Below are 17,980 nucleotides of genomic sequence, written 5' to 3'. Positions count from 1 at the left end.
TTTTCCTTTTGGCATATAGTCTTGTGAGAGATATTAAATATTTATACCCATATAATAACAAAGCGCTGAAATCGATTGGTCACACTACAGTACAGTTCACAAGTCGAGCAACAAATATAGCCTCTTTTTGTTTCACATTAACTACTGTTACTATATATGCAGCCAACCTCTCCAAAAACGTATAATATGATAATAGGGATATTCCTATATCCCTGGCAACACGTGTACAATCGTGTTTTGTTGAAAATGAAAAGTACTAAAACTGTGGTTTTAATGGTTCAATGTCAGATCTTTCAACACTTGCATTTTTTATTGTGTTTACCCAATCACAGGCCCAGAATGACACTTCCGTATGATCGTGTTTACACGAGCACGAGCTATTTGTACGGAAGGCCGTCTGGGTCAAAAACACAGACCTCGTACATGTATTGATTTGGACCAATCAGAATACATAAAATAGTATGTGTTATAAATAAATGTAAATGAACTACACATTTTCTGCATAGGGGGCTGGTCATTTTACAGGCATGCAGTGTAATTACAAGAGTAGCCAATCTCCTTCGGGATAACATCTTTTTAATTTTAGACATGAAATATGCTTTAAAAAAAAAAAAAATCAAGAATAAGGAAAATTGCAAATCATGGCAGCCAGAGACTTTCTTCTGCAGTGCAAATATGGATTTTGAGTGCTGCCGACTTCTTGAGACAGACACTGTTGGCTGTGACACGGTTCAGTTTGTATTAGTACACAATCAGTTTTTTATTTTCTAATTATATTGTTTTCAGTTTTACACAAACATATTGAACTACCATAGCGAATATTAGATTCAATGTGAGATCTTGCAATGCTGGTTTAAAATGACATATTAGCTACAGTGGCGTTACCACTGAATAAAAGCTTTTTCTTTCACTAGACTTTACAAAATGCCAAGTCCACATACCGCCACGAATTGGGCGGGAATAGCAGAGGTAAGGTGACCTTTAATTAAATAATTTATTACACATACTATTTTCTTTAAATTCATTGTCTCTCATTTCATTTTCAGTGATCCGATTGGCCAAATTAGTATACGTAATAATTAGAATTACAACATGTACTAATTAGATTGAGCAGTAAATATTTGAAAATGTAGTAAATAACACATTTTTGACCTGGATGGCCTTACATAGGTTTGCTGTGCTGCTTAGAATTGCGTAACAGAATTTTGGGAGTTGTTTGTGGACCACAGGTTGGGAACTGATCACAGATTAATTAACTTCTACATCCCCTTGATATTTTCATTTTGTTTAATGTGTTCTTTTAATTCCTGGACATTGACCACCTATATTTATACAAGTTATCTTTCACTATATTAAAAATGCCTGGAGAACCTTTTCATTAAATCAATTGCAACTGGATGCGCTGAAAAGCAAACTATTAAAAGGGAAACCACAGTAGGCAGACACATAGTTTAAGACAAAAAGACAGAAGAGTAGTCAATATTGTATTGTAACCTATTATGTAATGTTATCTACATGTACTGTACTATAATAACTTGCACTAAGTTTCCATTATTAAAGTAATCCATTAGTGCCTTGCAACATCAAAGACAAACACAAAAACACAGAAAACTCCACACAGGCCAGACACTGTTCACACAAGTTGTACGAACATCCCGAATAAAAACAAGCGTCACACTGGCTTTCAAAAATATGTAAACCACTTTTTCTAATGGAGCTCTGGCCTTGCAGTGCCAAGGTTGGCAGTGATTAGCAGCAATACAATGCATTCTACGGATGGAGTCATTTGTGTGTGTTCCATCAAAGCAGCCAGTTCCGCTGCTGGAAGCCACAGCCAAGTGGAACGGAACCCTCTTCCAAGGGAAGGAGCATGTGGAATTTCAGGGATCATGAGCTCTGAGTGGCCCAGAGCTGCAGACAGTTGTTTACTATCAGCGAATTCATGCTAACCTGTAGAACATGCCCTACTACAAAACAATAAAAAGGCAATTTGTTATACTGATGTAAATGACACCATCTTTTCTGGAACAATGGGGATACAGCTTTCCAGAAAGCCTGTGTTTTCATGCTCCAGATGATGTAATTTGATGTTTATTTTCAGATCAATTCTTGTCTTTTTACAATTATTGTATGTATTTGTTTTAACTCCAGTGTGAACTGGCAGCACATTTCAGAATATTAAACTGGCCGTTGTATCCATCAGGGAAAAATAAAAAGTCTTACTAGACTCAATGGTTTGTAAAAATGAAGCAATATGGGTATGTGAAAAATATTTGTATGAAACAAGGTGGCAGTGAAATGGTTAATAAATACTGGCTACCACCTGTAATGGAACTTTATTGAGAGAATAATAAAATGCAGCACTGTACTAACTAAATATACCATGTCAAACAGTGTGGTATGTATCAGTGATACGGCTAAGGGTTAAGAAAATCAGAGAAAACAACTGTGATCCAACCATTAAGACAAATGTGTACGTCTCTATACAGCAGAAACATGGGTTCAATGTCATTAAGACATTTTGCATTCAGGGTTTATATATGAAGCCAAGATCTACTGTATATCTATATGAAATTGTCACAAAGACTTCGCTCAACCTGGCCCAATGGTGGAATGTGTTTGGAAAAGCTTTCTCTACCTACCACTCACAAGGCTGAAGACAACGAAAAGCCTGGAGAGCCGAATCCATCCCAGCAAAATCCCAGAACTTCACGTCATAGTCGTACCCACCAGTAACAAGCCGAGCTCCAGAGGGGTCCAGCCCCAGCGCAGAGACCTGAAAAATGCATCATAATAAATGCAGATTATGTGAGTCAAACATCCCTGAACATCTCGGTCATCCCTTAGAAAGTAACAAAATGTATTAAAATAACTCAAAAACACATCATTTTTAGTTAGACAAAAATTTCAAGTACAGTACATTCAGCAACTAGCAACCTAACCATACTGGTTAAGTACAGTACATGCTCATGGTTACATACAAATATTCTATAAAAATGTATGTTTTAATAAGACAGTAAAAAACTTCCCACTAAAATTACAAGAAACATGTTTTTTATTTATTTTTTCATTATTATTACAGACCGGAGATAAAGCGCTCACGGATACACTGGGGAGGTTATAGTGTAACAGACAGCTGGACAAGCCCTCCTGAAGAAAGCAAGTCCACCAGAGCCATGTCCCATTGCATAGCTATACAGTATGTGTGAAAGCTCAGATCTTCTCCAATTGCAAAAATTTATACATTTTCAAAGTGTAAAACTCACAGTCTTTGTCCCGTGTTGCAGTGTAATTTCATGTGTATCAGGAATTCGCTTCACAGGGTTCTAAAGCAAAAACAAGAAAGTGTGCAGTAGATGTATTAGGTATTATAACTACAAAACAGCAGAGCTAGTGGGTGCTTAGTTGTTTGCAAAATGCATCAAATTCAGACATTTTCTCATTCCTGTAGGGGGGTGGAAATAATCATTGCATAGCAGGATTCATTCAATGTTTCACACGGAGCTGAGTTATCCATAGTGTATACTGTAAGTAACTAGATGTGGCCCATGTGGCTAAAGAAACACACACATTTTATATATATATATATATATATATATATATATATATATATATATATATATATATATATATATATATATATATATATATCACACACTACCGGTCAAAAGTTTTAGAACACCTCCATTTTTCCAGTTTTTATTGAAATTTACGCAGTTTAATGTCTCAATGTACTCTGAAATTAAAGCATAGAACAAATAAACAAATCATGGAATCGTTTTGTTTAACAAAATTTAATCTAAATTTTTGACTCATCAAAGTAGCCACCTTTTGCAGATATAACAGCCGAACACACTCGTGGCATTCTTTCTACAATGGAAATCAAATATTGTTCGGAAAGTTCTTCCCAACACTGTTGCAGAAGTTCCCACAAATGTGTTGCACTTGTAGGTTGCTTTGCTTTCACCCTTCTGTCCAGTTCATCCCAAACCCGCTCGATGGGGTTTAAGTCTGGAGACTGTGCTGGCCATGCCATGATTTGAAGCCTACCGTCTTGTTCTTTTCTTCTAAGGTAGTTCTGAAATAGCCTGGAGGTATGTTTTGGGTCATTATCTTGCTGTAGGATGAACCCCTGACCAACTAGGCATATACCAGAGGGTATTGCATGGCGCTGCAAAATGCTGTGGTAGCAGTTTTGGTTCAGGGTGCCACTCACTCTGTGCAAGTCGCCGACTCTGGATCCAGCAAAAGAGCCCCAGACCATCACGCTTCCTCCTCCATGTTTGACAGTTGGTGTCACACACCAAGGAACCATCCTTTCGCCTACTCGACGGCGTACAAAAACCCTGCGTGATGAACCGAAGATTTCAAATTTTGATTCATCGGTCCATAAGACCTTCTTCCAGTCTTCAGTAGTCCACTGGCGGTGCTTCATGGCCCAGGCAAGCCTCTTTTTCTTATTTTGCCATCTTAGCAATGGCTTTCTTACTGCCACTCAACCTGTCAAACCTGCAGCTCGAAGTCTTCTCTTCACAGTTGAATCTGAGACTTGCTTACTTCGACCAGTGTTAAGCTGTGCTTGAAGCTGTTGTCCTGTGAGCCGCCTATCACGCAAGCTGTTGACTCTCAGAAACTTGTCTTCTGATTCTGTTGTGGCTTTGGGTCTGCCAGACCTCTTCCTCTCAGAGTTTCCTCCAGTTTCCAAGTGCCTTTTGATGGTATAGGAAACTGTACTCACTGACACCTTGGCTTTCTCTAAAGGAAAGACCTACACTTTTAAGGGTTATAATGGTCTGCCTGTCTCGCCATTATGAGAGCAATATACTACTTCCTGCAGTACAATACTGTCCAAATAATGCTTAAGAGGGTGTAGTAACACAGACTGTTCCAACACTGCTTTTATACAGACAGAGGGTTTGTAAGTAATCAACAAAAGTTGGGACACCTGTAGGAATTGTTAGCATCAACTTTCAAGGCTTAATTTACTTCCATTGCTGCAGAACAGCTGTAAGTTGTTAACCCATTACTTGTTCCCTGAAAAAGGCCTTTTTGTATAACTCTGAAATGTACATTATTTTTCAGTTTTTGGCCCCCACAATTTTTTTTTTTAACCTCTGGCAGTTTACCGCTTACCTTTGTACCATTTCAGGTTATTCACTGGACTTGAACTGCTTACATTTCAATAAAAACTGGAAAAATGGGGGTGTTCTAAAACTTTTGACTGGTAGTGTATAGAGAGAGAGAGAGAGAGAGAGAGAGAGAGAGAGAGAGAGATGCACAAAAGACAACACTCAGGTCTAATGGATTTAATCAAATATTTAAAAAACATAGATATCAAACAAATCACAGAAAATGTCAACAAAAATACAGATCAAAGAATCATGATACATTTACAGTATTAAATGTGATACACTGTAAAAATGAAAATATTATGAAGTTAGTATCGGGTATGGCCTCCCTGAGCATTAACACAATCCTGGCAGCGTTGACGCATAGACCTGATCAGCCTCTGGATAGACTGCTGTGGGATGTTCTGCCACTCTTCCTGTGAAGCTGCAGCCAGCTGGTGAACGTTCGCTGGTCGCAGTTTTCTCCTGTGGATGGCACTGGTGATTTAGTCCCATTTGGTTCTATTGGACAGCTCAGGAGAAAAAGATGGCCACGGCAAGACCTCGCCATTGGTTTTCTTGAAGTTGTGCAATTGTAATCCTAGCACTGTGTCGTCTTGCATTGTCCTACTGGAAAATCGACACTTCCGGATTGGCTTGCAGGAACGGAAAAACTGTTGCCTCAAGGACTTCGTCAATCTGCACCAAAGGCGTTCTTGTGTTAAAGGAGATTCCTCCCCACACCACCGGTTGGTTTGAACAATGCAACAGTCAGCATAACGCTCACCTTGGTGTCCCCACACACGTTGTCTTCCGTCAGGTCTGTCAAGGGCAAAAAGGCATTCATTTGTGAATAAAACACTCCACCACTCTCTGCCACCACTTCAAATGTTCTCTGGCCCACAGAAGACAGCCTCTTCCTTCCAGGACGTGACCTGTCCCTCACAGAGCCGGTTTCCTGGTTTCTCTGGACTAGTCTGCTGATTGTTGAAGCAGAACATCTCATTCTCTGGGCAACTTCTCTCACAATCATCTCTCACAATGCCTTCAATCATGCCAATAGCAACTAGACGATCTTCATTACTCAAGTGGGGCATGGTCATATATTTCGCTGTTCTTGCATTAATTAAAATCATGTATTTTCGAATGGCTATAGATACAGATTCTTAATCAACTAATTTTGCCAATTTTAACAACACAAATACCAAACACTGAGCATCTGGCGTTTTTATGAAATCGCACTCGAGCTTAGTATTTTGTTATCCCAAGGAACACTACTACTCAAACAATCAACAAACCTATCTGCTCACTATTTAAAATGTAAATAACATGATTTTTGTCACTGATCAGCACAAAAAAAAGTCCATAATGTCAAAGTTATAAATAAAATCTACAAATTGTTCTAAATTAATTACAAATATAAAACAGATAATTGATTGCATAAGTATTCACCCCCTTTGCTATGACACACCTAAATAAGCTCTGGTGCAACCAATTGTCTTTAGAAGTCACATAATTAGTTGCATGGAGTCCACCTGTGTGCAATTAAGGTGTTTCACATGATTTCAGGTTAAATACACCTGTCTCTGGGAGGTCCCACAGTTGGATAGTGCATTTCCTAACAAAAACTACATCATGAAGACGATGGAACATTCAAAGCAAATCTGGAATAAAGTTCTTCAAAATCAGGGGTAGGATATAAGAACATTTCCAAGGCATTGAATATCCCCCGGAGCACAGTAAAGTCCATTATTAAGAAATTGAGAGAATATGGCACAACTGTGAATCTGTCTAGAACAGGCAGTCCTCAAAAACTGAGTATCCGGACGAGAAGGGCACTAGTCAGGGAGGCCACCAAGAGGCCTATGGCAACTCATGGCTGTAATTGCTGCCAAAAGGTGCCTCTACCAAATATTGACTCAAGGGGGTGAATACTTATGCAATCAATTATTTTCTGTTTTGTATTTGTAATTAATTTAGAACAATTTGTAGATTTTATTTTTCACTTTGAATGGACTTTTTTTGTGTTGATCAGTGGCAAAAAGTCCTAATTAAATCCATTTTGATTACATGTTGTAACACAATAAAATGTGGAAAAATCCAAGGGGGTGCCCCCCTGGTGCATCAGCACACACAACAGCTGCAATGCTGGCTCCAGGGATCAACCACAGTACGGCCTCCATAGTGCATCAGCATGACAACCGTCTGGACTGAGCCGAGTAAGGTACTTATCTGGGGTCTTCAAGTGGGCACCTTCCATCCTTGGTGTTTCATCGACTAGCCCACGACAGTGATTCCGGCATCCCAGTATCACCCCCCTGTCGACAGTGATTCCGGCATCCCAGTATCACCCCCCCTGTCTCCCACTCAGCTGAGCCCAGCTTACTTATATACAAGTCTTACGTGGGCAAGACTTGAACTCTGAAGTGAAATCGATGGACAAAATCTGCAAGTGAGTGTCAAGAGGATGCACATTAAAATACACTGGAAGAACTAAATCAGTCCCGCCAACTGAACATAACTGCACTGTACGCCAGAGCCAAACTTTAATCTAAGAGTGGGCTGGACTTTGCTTTCAAATTTAATGAGTTTCCCAGAAAACAAAAGGAAATGTTTTTACTGTAACAGCACAAAGACAATGAAGCATCCCTTCCATAAATCTTTGTAAATTAACACGTAGAAGAACTCTTATAAGCTTATTGTCTACATTAATGTTAAACACTTTTCTAAAGGTCTGCAAACATACTGGCCTCCAGCTTGAAGATGCATACATATAGGTGGGTGGACCAGTCTGTTCACAAGTCAATTTTCACACCTACTACAGTTTACAAATTGAAGTCCCGAGAATTTCTGGAGCCCGCACTTTGTCAGACATAAATGATCACTAGCTTTCACGAGACATTATTGCAAAAGGAACTTTAACCCTTTGCGGTCCATTGTTGGACTGGGTCCGACATTGCAATTATTCCTCTCAGGTCCTTTGTCCGACATCATTACAGCAACGCAAAAAACGGGTTTCTAGTCGTTTTTTCTCCGGAAAAAGCCGAGAAAACCATTCAATTGCCGAGTGGGAGCGACAGGAGCCGAGACAAGTCGAAATAAAAAAAAAATTAAAAAAAGGCATGTCTCATGATTAGACATACATGGCCCTGGTATCAGATAACGGGGCGGTCGTAAGTAAACAAGCTGGCTGCCTGTGAATCAGCGCACAGAGAACACGGACATTTGCAGAGCTTTTTTGGGATGTTATAGTAATAAAATAATGACTTGGATCGCATTATTGAGGAGTTTGTTGATAAAACGAGTGATCAAGAGATGATTGATCGGTATGTACGACTATTATTTTTATTATTATCTATTTCTTACATAGGTGAAAGCTATAGCGAACGAAAGGGTGGGGCGGGGCTGGAGATGCATAGTGAGTGCTTTGTTGATATGCAGGGCCATTTAAACCCGTTTGACTGTGAAAAAAAATACTTTTAAACAGCGCGTCTAAAATTAACTGCGCATGTGAAAATTAATTAGACCTGACGTGCCTGACGCGCATTTAATAAATGGACCGCAAAGGGTTAAAATAGGTGGGTCTCAACTTAAGTAATTTTGCAGAGTGGAAATGTCACTGAACTTGCTTCCCTAACTGTAGGTACATTCAGCTCAAGCACTGCTAGACAAACAACCAACATGCTTTTCACATAAAAAAGCCAAATTTGAAATACCTTTTGAAGAAAGCTCTTAGTGATAACTAGAAGGAAATCTCAGCCAATTGGAAGATATCAATGTCCTCCTCATTGAGAGAAACATGTTATCATGAAATTCCTGCACATGACCGTACATATATTTTAGATTTGTCCTAAAATTGCTATTGATGATGAAGTGCCCTGTGCAACAATTTAGGTCAATGTATCAACATAAACCAAATCCCTTATAATGCTTTTGAGCAATGCATGGGTGCGATTCTTTTTTTACTTTATTTTTTTTACATTTGGTGTAATTTCCTCCCAGTTTGGAATGCCCAGTCGCTTTTCCCCTCACCATTCAGTGGGCATCCTCCAATCCAGTTTCCTTTTTCACCCAGGAACTCGAGGGCAGATGCCAGTGAGTTGCCGACCTCTGAAGAACAAAAGCCAGCCCTGCAGGTGTCTGCCCTTGAGCTCACTGCGTGTCTGGCCAGCAGGGTTCGCCTCAGCATGAGGAGGAGAAACATTTCCTGCCAGTTTTGCCTCCCAAACCCACAGGAGCTGCAGAGCCAATGTGATGCTCTCTTCGGAGTCCCAGCAAAGACCGGCCTACTTCACACAGCTAGGACGCAAACGTGCACTGTATGACACCCTGCACAACACACGGCTGCGGTCCACTCGGATACCCAATATGGGCTGGATTTTCTTCAATGCATAACTTTCTGACATGTAGCTGAATTGCCAGCACTATGACATTCCAAAATTAAGATAAAAAACAAAAAAGAGACACTGATCCATTTTTCAATGAAGGAAAGTGGTCATATTTTTATACAAATGTTCAACTTTAGGCATAGAACTAAAAAGCATGTTATTGTATAAAGGTCTGTATCAGTCTTTTGAACCCCAAAACTCTTTCATAGCAGTCACTATTGCACCCCAGTGCCAAGAAATGTCTGACACAGGGGGTGCAAAAAAACCTTTTTTTTTTTATGAAAAGCACTTACAATACAAAACAACTGTGAAATGTACACACTGTACATACAGACAACTGAATAGGCATACTGTAGATAGGAAATACAGCTATGGACAGATATTAGCAAGAAAGATGACAGATAAATGATAGGTAGGAAGTCAATTAAATGATACATCCTTAATACAAACACCTTCACCTCTTATAGGTGCGCTTGGTATTCCATGAATGATGTAATAAATCTTGAGAAAAAGTGATGTTCTCTGTTTCAGGAAGGAAGGCCTATTTCCTATCATACTTGCACAGCTGGTTCCAATTCTCCTTATGCTTTGATTAGCAATTCTCTCACGCTAGCAATCAGTTCTATCCCAAACTGCGCCTTTTAGCTGTGTTATGAACTGTGACATAACCAAAGATTGTTATGACGTGTGACAGAACTGTAAACTGCTAATCTGTAATTAGACCTAAATGGCTTTACACAGCTGAGCATTTGTAAGCCAGAGATGCATCACACTGTTTGAAACTACCATGTTCATATTTTATAAAAACAGCAACAAAGTACTCCCTTTACAAAAATAGAAAATGTACCAACTTCAGAAGAAAAAGGACTTAAACAGATGATCTGATTAACCCTTGGAGGATTTGCCACATGCATTTAAAAAGTGGCACAAGGGTGGTCTACTTCATCTAATAATTCTCTCAACTGCAATCAATGTTCATATAAAATAAAATTCAACCCCTTTTTGTCTTGCCTATGTAAATTGAATGATTTAGTTTATATTGGCCTCACACTGCATGTCTAGTATTACAAAGACATCTTGTGGCATTTCTAGTTTTTTTCCTGTGTATTTATGTTTTTGTTATTTATTTATGTTTTTGTTTATGGATGCTTTGTCATGTAATTTATACATTCTGCTTACCAAAACTGGATCTCATTAAACACCTGGACACTAATTATGGTACATTAGTGGAAACCTACAATTTAAGAGGGGCACAATAAATCAGGTCACCCCTTATCTGGTGAACTACAATTAGCAGGCATATTATGTTCATGTAGCTTTTAGAAGTCTTTGTTAAAAGATAACTAAACCTACCCACTCTAATTTCAGACAAATTCCAGACAAATAAGACTAATTGTACAAGTGCAACGGTAGGGATTAAATGCATATACCAAAAATATAGAATGAATAACATTTGTATCCTAACAACAACTGATTATGATTACATACGTTTGTTCTTAAAAGAAACAGAAGCAGAATGGGTAAATTACATGACAAAGCATCTATACACACTTAAATAAATAAACACACAGATGTCCGAGATACTAGACATGCAAGTCCAATATAAACTAAATCATTCACTTTATATAGGAAAGACTAAAGGGGTTGGATTTTATTTTTGTATGAACATTAAAATTAGTTGAGATAATTATAAAATCCTAATACAATTCAGATTTAATCAAATATCCTGTGTATTGTGTATAATTGAGATCTGTCTACATCATTAGTATTATTTGTTTACTTAGCAGACGCCTTTATCCAAGGCAACTTACAGAGACTAGGGTGTGTGAACTAAGCATCTGCTGCAGAGTCACTTACAATGTCTCACCCAAAAGATGTAGGACAAGAAGGTTAAGTGACTTGCTCAGGATCACACGGTGTCAGTGAGCGAGCCAGGATTTGAACCGAGTACCTCCTGGTTACAAGCACTTTTCTCAACTTCATCTGGACAGCTCAATCTTCAAGTATTTACTGAACACAATAGAATCTAAACAAACTAAGCACACTTCCTGAAGATAGAATATCCTCATAGAGTTGGTCTGTGGAACGCCTGTATGTCAAGAAACTTGTATCTTGTGTTAAAGGAAATTACTAAATCAACAACAGCCTGCCCAATAATGTTCTAAAGAGAGTGGAAATGTTTATAAAAATCACTCAGTCATTTTGTGTCATTTTGTTTTTATGCACTACTACTCTACCCTTGTATCGTAGTGTATTGATTGGAAAAGTCTGGTAGGTGTCATTTCTCGCCCATGCACAGTTTCTCAATGCGGAGAATTAGGTCCTCAAACTCTGTACTTGACAGCCAAGTTTACACTACACATGCAATCTAACAGAAACTCATACTGTACTGTATGCTTTGCATCCAAAAAGTTTAACTGCCGTCAGTGTAGAGGCTTGCATTATACGTTGCATTTATATAATAAACCTGGCAAGTTAGGGATGCACCTTAGTCTGGAGTGGACTCTCTCAACAGGGCAGAATGTATTTAACGGATCTATACTGGTAGTGAAGCTGGGTAAAACAACATGATATGCACGAGGTCCAGCAGTTTTTTGTTTTTTTTTCGTGTTTTTGTTTTCGTAATCAGGTATCTTTTGAAATCAGTCCATTTCACTCTGATGAAGCAGTTAACAATAATCAAACCTTTTTTTATTGAAATCATTCCACATGGTTATTTACCATAATGGGAGGTACACAAATCCAACATCAGTGGTCAATTCAAAATATAATTTGCAAGTAGTTAACCAATTACTTCACCTCAAAACACCCTTAAATGGATGAGCGGTCCTTAAATTCTGCATAGCACACAGATATGCAAGGCAACCTAAATCATCCCAACACAAAAGAGGGTTATATAAAACCAGATGTAACGAAGCCAAGGGGGGAAAAAAATGGGAAGTTTACACATTTTTTATATACTGCATCAAAATAAATTATTCTTAGACCTTGCGTTTCATACTGGGGTAGTTATCTTTCACCCTGGAGATAGATGGAGTTGTTGATTAATAGGGCCGACACTGCTTATGAACTTTTGAATGTTCTTAGAATCTTTAAAAGATAGTGACACAGACCTGGGGACTGTTTCCCAAAAGCTCATCTACCCTAACCAACATTGTGTAAGTATCTTAAGAGCAACTTCTGCAAACTGCAATGTTTCCAAAGTTCTGAGTGCCTTCAGACACTACTGACCTTCTACTTGAGTTCACAAGTGGTCTGGGGTAGTCAGGAGATGTTATACACACACACACACTGTATACTGCACTATTGACAGTGCTATGCTACTGGTACATTTGTACAGCAAGTAGTATCATCATTTTTTTTTTTTTTAAAACAAGCAAAGAATCATTTATACTTCAATGTATTTATACCACATAAATCAACAATTAGTTTCAGATGGATTATAATTACTGTTTCCCAATTACACCCTTAAATTATACTTAAAAACCAAACAATGCTTATGAGAATCTCTGAACAATCTGAATTCAAGAGGGGTTTTGGGAAACACACCTTAAGATCAAATTGGAAGCACGTGCACCTTACTCGAAAGAATAATGTGGAATTCACAAGTACTTCTGCCACCAGGAAACTGACCCCTGATTCTTGCCTACTTCTAAATATAGCCTGGATGTTATTATAACCTAACCTTCTATATCCACATTCATGACTAGCACATTGTTTTACAAATTGTTCCATCCAAAATGACAAACCTATGGTAGAATGTCGTTCCAGAATGTCAGTTATTTTAGGGTTAAATTGGGTGCCAAAAATAATACTGTAGATAAAGCTATTGGATGGCCGACCATTGCTATGGCAGTTACTGGGATATATATAGTAAACGAGCTTTGCGGCTCAGGTTCGTTTAAATATGGAACCACACACAGCTATGGAGGTTTTTAAAATGCGGATGCGCTATTTCTTTAATAATAAAAATAAATAAAACGAAAACCTAGCTCTTATGAGCATTAACTAACACACACTGGAACCTACACTAATAAGCAGGACAGCTAAGCTGTTTACCGGACAAAACAAAATACAACAAAACAGTTTCACACAAACACTCAAAAAGGCTTTCACTACCTTTTCTGTTACATCTGTTACATCCCTCCTGGCTGGCCTCCCTGCGTCCGCCACCCGTCCGCTCCAGCTCATCCAGAACTCTGCTGCCCGCCTGGTGTTCTCTCTGCCTCGCTTCGCCCACGCTACTCCACTACTCCGCTCGCTCCACTGGCTCCGATCACCGCTCGCATCCAGTTCAAGACTCTTGTGCTAGCCTGCAGATGCCTTGACCGGACTGCACCCGGCTACCTCCAGACCCTCATCTCTCCCTATGCCCCCACTCGACCTCTCCGCTCCGCCTGCACTAGAAGACTAGCTCTACCTCCACTACGCTCCCCTGCCTCCAGAGCCCGCTCCTTCTCCACCCTTGCTCCGCAGTGGTGGAATGACCTTCCTACAGATGTCATGACTGCCCAGTCCCTGACCACATTCCGGCACCTCCTTAAGACTCACCTCTTCAAAGAGCACCTGTAGAACTCCTCTGTTTGTATCCTGGGACACTATCACCCTTCATTTAAATGTGCTTTATTTTGCTCTTATCTGCCCCCTATTTTACTGCATTTAATCCTGTACTTCAGAATACTGTAATCTGCCAAGTGTTTAACCTGTAGTATTTTGTATTTAATCATATCCTGATGTAACTATCACTATTTAATCATATCCTGATGTAACTATCACTATTATCTGCTGTATTATTGAATTGTGGTTGTCACACTTATACTTTGCTTGAACAAAAGTTATTGTATTTCTTGCTCTTATTGTATTACTTGTATTGTAACACTTGAAATGTATTTGCTTACGATTGTAAGTCGCCCTGGATAAGGGTGTCTGCTAAGAAATAAATAATAATCTGTACACATGCGCACAGACGGGCCTTGAACACACACTTCAGCAGCCCCGAACAGACTGGCTGCTTTCTTTAAATACTCTGCACCTGGCTCTAATTTACAATGATAGCCAGGTGCAGGGGATAATTACTAATACAACAATTAACAAAATGATTAAACAATTAAACACAATAACATAACTACGGCTTTTCAGCCTGTGATCTTTGTAGTCCTTTGCTCCCCAGGACTACACTTTCTCACACAAATATATATGTAGGGCAGCTGGCTCTTTGAGCTAATATATATATATATTATATATATATATATATATATATATATATATATATATATATATATATATATATATATTGTGAGATAGAGGGTTGTGAGAGACAGCAGGGAGGGGGTTAAAACCTCCCTGCGAGGGTAATGCACAGTTTTGATTTGTGTTGCTTTATTGTTTCATTTGATTTCTTAATTGTCTTATTGTTTTGTTAATTTGTTTATTGATTAATTATCACCCGCACCGGGGTATTTAAGACGTGCAGCTTGTCTGCACATGGCTGCTGAGTAAAAGGAAGCAGAAGAGAGGTGCTCTGCTTCCGAGCAGTCAGAAGAAATAAGTGCTGTGTTAGCGTTTGTGTTCGGTGTCAGGTAAACGGCTTAGCCGTCCTGCAAGGTAGCAAGGGAAAATCCTGTTTAGTTAGCGCTCCAGTGGGAGTTAGGTGTTTGTTTGTGTTTTGTTTATTTTTGGTTTTATTAAAAATTAGCGCGTCAGCGCTTAAAAACTCAATTTCTCGTGTGTTGGGTCGTATTCTTAAAGGGGCAACGAACCCGAGTGGGTGAGTTCATTTACAATATATATATATATATATATATATATATATATATATATATATATATATATATATATATATATATACACACACACACACACACACACACACAGTACTGTGCAAAAGTTTTAGGCAGGTGTGAAAAAATGCTGTAAAGTAAGAATGCTTTTTAAAAATTGACATGTTGTTAATAGATCATATTTATCAATTACCTAAATGCAAAGTGAGTGAACAGAAGAAAAATCTAAATCAAATCCATATTTGGTGTGACCACCCTTTGCCTTCAAAACAGCATCAATTCTTCTAGGTACACTTGCACAAAGTCAGGGATTTTGTAGGCATATAGTCAGGTGTATGATTAAACAATTATACCAAACAGGTGCTAATGATCATCAATTCAATATGTACGTTGAAACACAATCATTAACTGAAACAGAAACAGCTGTGTAGGGGGAATAAAACTGGGTGAGGAACAGCCAAACTCAGCTAACAAGGTGAGGTTGCTGAAGACAGTTTACTGTCAAAAGTCATACACCATGGCAAGACTGAGCACAGCAACAAGACACAAGGTAGTTATACTGCATCAGCAAGGTCCCTCCCAGGCAGAAATTTCAAGGCAGACAGGGGTTTCCAGATGTGCTGTCCAAGCTCTTTTGAAGAAGCACAAAGAAACGGGCAACACTGAGGACCGTAGACGCAGTTGTCGGCCAAGGAAACTTACTGCAGCAGATGAAAGACACATCATGCTTACTTCCCTTCGCAATCAGAAGATGTCCAGCTGTGCCATCTGCTCAGAATTGGCAGAAAACAGTGGGACCCTGGTACACCCATCTACTGTCCGGAGAAGTCTGGTCAGAAGTGGCCTGCATGGGAGACTTGCGGCCAAAAAGCCATACCTCCGACATGGAAACAAGGTCAAGTGACTCAACTATGCACGAAAACACAGGAACTGGGGTGCAGAAAAATGGCAGCAGGTGCTCTGGACAGATGAGTCAATATTTGGCTGTAGCAGAAGGCAGTTTGTTCGCCGATGGGCTGGAGAGCGGTACACGAATGAGTGTCTGCAGGCAACAGTGAAGCATGGTGGAGGTTCCTTGCAAGTTTGGAGCTGCATTTCTGCAAATGGAGTTGGGCATTTGGTCAGAATTAATGGTCTCCTCAATGCTGAGAAGTACAGGCAGATACTTATCCATCATGCAATACCATCAGGGAGGCACCTGATTGGCCCCAAATTTATTCTGCAGCATGACAACGACCCCAAACATACAGCGAAAGTCATTAAGAACTATCTTCAGTGTAAAGAAGAACAAGGAGTCCTGGAAGTGATGGTATGGCCCCAACAGAGCCCTGATCTTAAGATCATCGAGTCTGTCTGGGATTACATGAAGAGAGAGAACCAACTGAGGTTGCCTAAATCCACAGAAGAACTGTGGTTAGTTCTCCAAGATGTTTAGGCCAACCTACCTGCCGAGTTCCTTCAAAAACTGTGCGCAAGTGTACCTAGAAGAATTTATGCTGTTTTGAAGGCAAAGGGTGGTCACACCAAATATTGATTTGATGTAGATTTTTCTTCTGTTCACTCACTTTGCATTTTGTTAATTGATAAATATAAACTATTAACATGTCTATTTTTGAAAGCATTCTTACTTTACAGCATTTTTTCACACCTGCCTAAAACTCTTACACAGTACTGTATATATCTATTATTATTATTATTATTATTATTTATTTCTTAGCAGACGCCCTTATCCAGGGCGACTTACAATCGTAAGCAAATACATTTCAAGTGTTACAATACAAGTAATACAATAAGAGCAAGAAATACAATAACTTTTGTTCAAGTGTGACAAACCACAATTCAATAATACAGCAGATAAAAGTGATAGTTACATCAGGATATGATTAAATAGTGATAGTTACATCAGGATATGATTAAATACAAAATACTACAGGTTAAACATTTGGCAGATTACAGTATTCTGAAGAACAGGATTAAATGCAGTAAAATAGGGGGCAGATAAGAACAAAATAAAGCACATTTAAATGAAGGGTGATAGTGTCCCAGGATACTAACAGAGGAGTTCTACAGGTGCTGTTTGAAGAGGTGAGTCTTAAGGAGGTGCCGGAATGTGGTCAGGGACTGGGCAGTCCTGACATCTGTAGGAAGGTCATTCCACCACTGCGGAGCAAGGGTGGAGAAGGAGCGGGCTCTGGAGACAGGGGAGCGTAGCGGAGGTAGAGCCAGTCTTCTAGTGCAGGCGGAGCGGAGAGGTCGAGTGGGGGTGTAGGGAGAGATGAGGGTCTGGAGGTAGCTGGGTGCAGTCTGGTCAAGGCATCTGTAGGGTAGTACAAGAGACTTGAACTGGATGCGAGCGGTGATCGGGAGCCAGTGGAGCGAGCGGAGTAGTGGAGTAGCGTGGGCGAAGCGAGGCAGAGAGAACACCAGGCGGGCAGCAGAGTTCTGGATGAGCTGGAGCGGACGGGTGGCGGACGCAGGGAGGCCAGCCAGGAGGGAGTTGCAGTAGTCTAGGCAGGAGAGTACCAGGGCCTGGACCAGGAGCTGGGTAGCATAGTTGGTGAGGAAGGGTCGGATTCTTCGGATGTTGCTCAGGAAGAATTGGCAAGTGCGTGCCAGAGTGGAGATGTGCTGGGAATAAGAGAGGCAGGGGTCCAGGGTGACTCCAAGGTTCTTAGCGGAGGAAGAGGGAGAGAGTGTGGTAGAT

The 17,980-nt window shown here is 39.7% G+C and overlaps 1 protein-coding gene across 3 annotated transcripts in view; it reads right to left on the bottom strand.

Annotated features, from left to right (window-relative positions):
• LOC117408664 (WD repeat-containing protein 70-like) overlaps positions 1–17,980 on the bottom strand; it is a 159,580-nt gene that overhangs the window by 122,331 nt on the left and 19,269 nt on the right. For 2 of the 3 annotated variants that reach the window (XM_058995771.1, XM_058995773.1), the window contains 2 exons: positions 3,267–3,326; positions 2,643–2,776 (listed from right to left, as the gene is read on the bottom strand). In XM_058995771.1, coding sequence (XP_058851754.1) covers positions 2,643–2,776; positions 3,267–3,326 — 194 coding nt within the window. The remainder of the gene's footprint in view (positions 1–2,642; positions 2,777–3,266; positions 3,327–17,980) is intronic. The other variant, XM_058995779.1, reaches the window with a different exon arrangement.

The sequence above is a fragment of the Acipenser ruthenus genome, chromosome 2 (assembly GCF_902713425.1).
Source record: "Acipenser ruthenus chromosome 2, fAciRut3.2 maternal haplotype, whole genome shotgun sequence".
NCBI lineage: Eukaryota > Metazoa > Chordata > Actinopteri > Acipenseriformes > Acipenseridae > Acipenser > Acipenser ruthenus.
Note: the sequence above shows the minus strand (reverse complement) of the source record. Positions and strands in the feature narration are given on the sequence as shown.